Source organism: Falco rusticolus, chromosome 11, assembly GCF_015220075.1.
Source record: "Falco rusticolus isolate bFalRus1 chromosome 11, bFalRus1.pri, whole genome shotgun sequence".
Classification (NCBI taxonomy): domain Eukaryota; kingdom Metazoa; phylum Chordata; class Aves; order Falconiformes; family Falconidae; genus Falco; species Falco rusticolus.
The window spans coordinates 27,410,593-27,414,390 of NC_051197.1; the positions used below are offsets into that span (position 1 = coordinate 27,410,593).

At 42.3% G+C, this 3,798-nt stretch overlaps 1 protein-coding gene across 1 annotated transcript; it reads right to left on the minus strand.

The window, feature by feature from the left end:
* Positions 1-411: 411 nt before the first annotated feature.
* Positions 412-2,872, minus strand: LOC119155246 (14 kDa phosphohistidine phosphatase-like). The gene is made up of 3 exons (XM_037403599.1): positions 2,679-2,872; positions 2,025-2,149; positions 412-620 (listed from the first exon to the last, which is right to left on the minus strand). The coding sequence occupies exons 1-3, from the start codon at positions 2,806-2,808 to the stop codon at positions 528-530; spliced, it is 348 nt and encodes a 115-aa protein (XP_037259496.1). The 5' UTR covers positions 2,809-2,872; the 3' UTR covers positions 412-527.
* Between the last annotated feature and the right edge of the window lie 926 nt (positions 2,873-3,798).

Here is a 3,798-nt window from a genome sequence, read left to right on the forward strand (position 1 = left end):
ACATAAATACTGAATTTTCAATACCATGGAGTAAATCAGAGATTTAGGTGAAGAAGTGTAACAGCCAACCCTCCTCCCTTCTTCCCCAGGTTTTGTAAATCTGGTAAAGTTGGAAAGCCTAAAGAACAATACAAAATAAAGGAAAGAGAAAACACTATGGTCAAAAGACCAGGTAATAGGTTTGGTACTGTGGTGCATAAATTGATGGCAAAATCCTAAAGGTATCTACAGTAGATCAGTGAGACAGCACTGGATGAAGACAAACGGGAAGGTAAGATGTGGGAGTGTTTAATTAGATGGCATGTCAAAAGGAGAGGAAGAAGGCTTAGAACCGCAGATTCTGCACAAAGGAATGATCTGAAAAATAAGATCTATCTGGGGATACTAACCATATTATGAATTACAGCAGAGTCCAGTTTCTCCAGGTTTATGGTAACGTACATAGAATACACATTCAATTTTATTTGTCAAAGTACAGCTCACAGTTTCCAGTTTTTAAATGCCTGTTTTGCTTGAAAGTAGGCAATTTATTTCTTGTCATCTGACCATGTAATTTCATAATCTGTATACACTTTTTTCAGTATCTCTACAGTCACCGAATGATCTGCTTTTCCATAGCCCTGCAAGAAAGAACAAATACTTATTAGGCATGTACAGAAATTAAGTCCACAGAACCATTCAGTTCTTGTCAACACAAATTATCCAGTTATGATTTGGTACTTTAAGTAGTTCATGTGCAAATCAAATACAGGCACTAAAAGAGTTATTCTTACAGTATCATGTTTTATTTTTCTGTTGGCGTCTTCAATTCACCCCAACGCCAAGTTGTAGAAAATAAATGAGATGGGGTCAAGCAATCTCAAGTAATAGAGGATGCATTTTCCACATCATTTCTCCAGCAGAAGGCTCGTTTTAAAATGTTCCCAACCCCTTAGCCACCATATTTATTGAGTGTTCTTTTAAACCACAGAGATTTCATTGACCCACCCTAATGTATGAGTATGCAAACATCTGATCTGGCTCAGCTGAAGAAAAAAGGAATAAGCCACCACACATGAGAACATTTGAGTACTATTCTAGCCACTAAAGAAATCACAGTCTTCATGTTTTATTTATTTGCAATCTTGCCTTAGCTGGTAATGGCAGAATTTTAAGTATCTGTGGTCTTCAGCCACTGCAACTTCTAACACTGACCTAAGGCAATGTCAGATGACCCACATGATTTTTAACCCTCATTTACATCACTGATCAGTGTTGCTCTTTCACTGAAACTTAAGACAGCTGCGCTAGAAAGTGCCTTTCCTTTACTGATGTAACTGGAGTTATTATCTTGATTTCTTATTTCAGAACTACAAGTAAGTTTTTTCCTGTCAAAAAGCCTTTACTGCACAGTAGTCTAGTCTACTGATAAAACCCTGTGATTTACAGATTACTTTCTTTTTCCAGTAACATTTCACGTGAAACTTAACTTGGGAGATTGAAAAAACAGCTCAAAATTGTATTATCAAACAAAATATGTACTCTTACTCATCACTGACTCTGCCCCAAGAGGAACAGCTTATGTAAACCACCATTTAAACCATGCAGGTTAAAACTGATGCATCATAAAATACAAACTTTTTAAAAATACTAGATAATATGGTTATGTCAGAAATACCACACCCAGCATTTTTAATGGCAAATAAAGATCACACAGTAGCTGGACCAAGGCCCTGCGGCTAGAGATGCGCTATTCCTGCTCTAGCAGCAAGACTAAAAAATTCTGAGCCAAGATATGCTAACTTCCATTTCTAGTCTTGAATATAACTTAATGCTGGTATTATGCAGTGTTAAGTTATTTATTACTTTTGGTCTCCTGCCCTTAAAACTATTGTCTTTCTAATCTATCTCACAAGTGAGCCAGGCAAGTTTTCTCATTAATGTTTACACTGGGATTCAAATAGCCAAAAGCCACCATACTATAAACAAAAATCCCGGAACATCAAAGACTAAAGGATTTGAAGGAATACAAGAGATTCACTTACAGTAGAGAGCCCGAATACCCTTATTTTCTTGTCTTTGCTATTATGCTCAATTTTCCCTCCTCCAAGGCACTTGCACTCATATCCCAGCTTTTCCATCTCAGGATTTACTTTTTCAAATATATGATCTGCACAAGAAGAATGGTTAGAGACATTAGAATACACAGGAGGCACCAAATGCTCTAGAACTATTCTTTTCAGCTGTTTTCCACTCATTTTCCTCCAGTGCCCTTCTTTCACCTGTGAGAGGTTTCTCTTGCCAGACATAGAAAAGCTGTTTCATTAAAGTTCGCTAGGTCAGACTTTACTTAGTTAAACAACTCGTTCTCCTAAATGAGGTTTATCAGGGTTGGCAATGGCACCTGACAGAGGTATTGGCCCACTTTTCATATTCACACCTATAAAGGGGAAAAAAGAGGCTCCTCAGTGTCCGCTGACAGCGCCCACCGCAGGCTGGCTCCCCCTCCGCCTCACATTCACTTGGGAACCGGCAGCCACGTCCCGCACGGTTTTGTACTAAGCTATTTATTATTTTTAGTTATATGAGAGTTGCCGCCGGGGAAGGGGGCCGGCTAACGGCCGCGGGGGGCTGTCACCCCCACCCCCCAACACCCCCACCCCACCCCCCAACACCCCCACCCGCGGCCTGTCACGCACTGTGGAACTCGGCCGCCTTGGTGCCGCGGACGATATCGCGCCGCTCCTCGCCGCCCGGGCGCTGCAGGCGCACCAGGATGTACTTGAACGTGCCCTCGGGATCGATCTCCACGTCCCGCACCGCCGCCATGGCGGTGAGGTGAGGCGAAGCGGGCCGCTGCCGCGCGCGGGGGCGGGCGCTTGGCGGGAAGGCGCTGCTCGCGCCCGGGGGCGGGGCAGCAGCTGCCGCTCGTCGTGAGGGAAGCCGCCGGGCGGCATGGCTTCACAGGGGCGGAAGGGGCGCGTTACCCGTTAACATCGGCCGTCCAGGCCTCAGGGGTGACCTGGGTCATGTTTCCCTTCCTTGGCTGCCGTGCCTCCTCTCCCCCGCATCTTGGAGCTGGGGCCTTGCAGCGGGTACCTGCCATTTGGAGGGCAAGGCGTCTATACTGGGGGGGGAGGGGGGGGCGAGGAATGGAGAAGGTCGTGGAGATGCAGGTAGCTTAATGCCCCAGCGTTTTGTAGCTTACATTTTAAGTAAGAGACACAAATTTACCTCATGTTTGCCTTTATGGGTGCCACTCCAGTTGGGCAAGAATCACACATTCAGCATGAGATCACATATGTCAAGAATTACAAAGATGCACCGATTCACTGCAGATTGAATCGATGGTATTTAAAAGAAGAAAAAATTGTTTCATTGCAGTGCTGAAGTAAGAGCATGGTCTTGTATTGAGTATTAGTGCTTACTCCAAAAAGAGAGAGTCCCTACATTTTAAAGACTAGAAGTTTTTTTAAAAAACTTAATGTCTCCCAAACTAGTTTCAATATAGCTGTATCTTTTAAGTGCTATACTGTAGTTCACTTTTAACTGAACTACTTTATTCTTTTAATACGTACAAGAGTAAATCATTGTTGACATGAGTTTCTCCATCTGTAGTAGTTTTACAGTATAAAAACAGTGCTTGAACACAGTGTACTATTAGTTTTTAATGCATTACACCTTCTATAAAGAAGAGTACATATCTAAATACAGCATTTAGAGATACTTAACAAGTATAACTTTTGGATTAGAATTTGTTTTCTGATTTATTACTTCACAACTAAGTTATTTAGTAAACTATTAGCTGTCTTAAGCCTA

Coding starts and splice junctions, on each gene's coding strand:
- LOC119155246 (XM_037403599.1), bottom strand. CDS start 2,808: ATGGCGGCGGTGCGGGACGTGGAGATCGATCCCGAGGGCACGTTCAAG. Junction 2,150..2,678: donor CAAGGCGGCCGAGTTCCACA/GTGCGTGACAGG, acceptor CTTCTTGTGCAG/ATCATATATTTGAAAAAGTA. Junction 621..2,024: donor GGGTATTCGGGCTCTCTACT/GTAAGTGAATCT, acceptor TCTTTCTTGCAG/GGCTATGGAAAAGCAGATCA.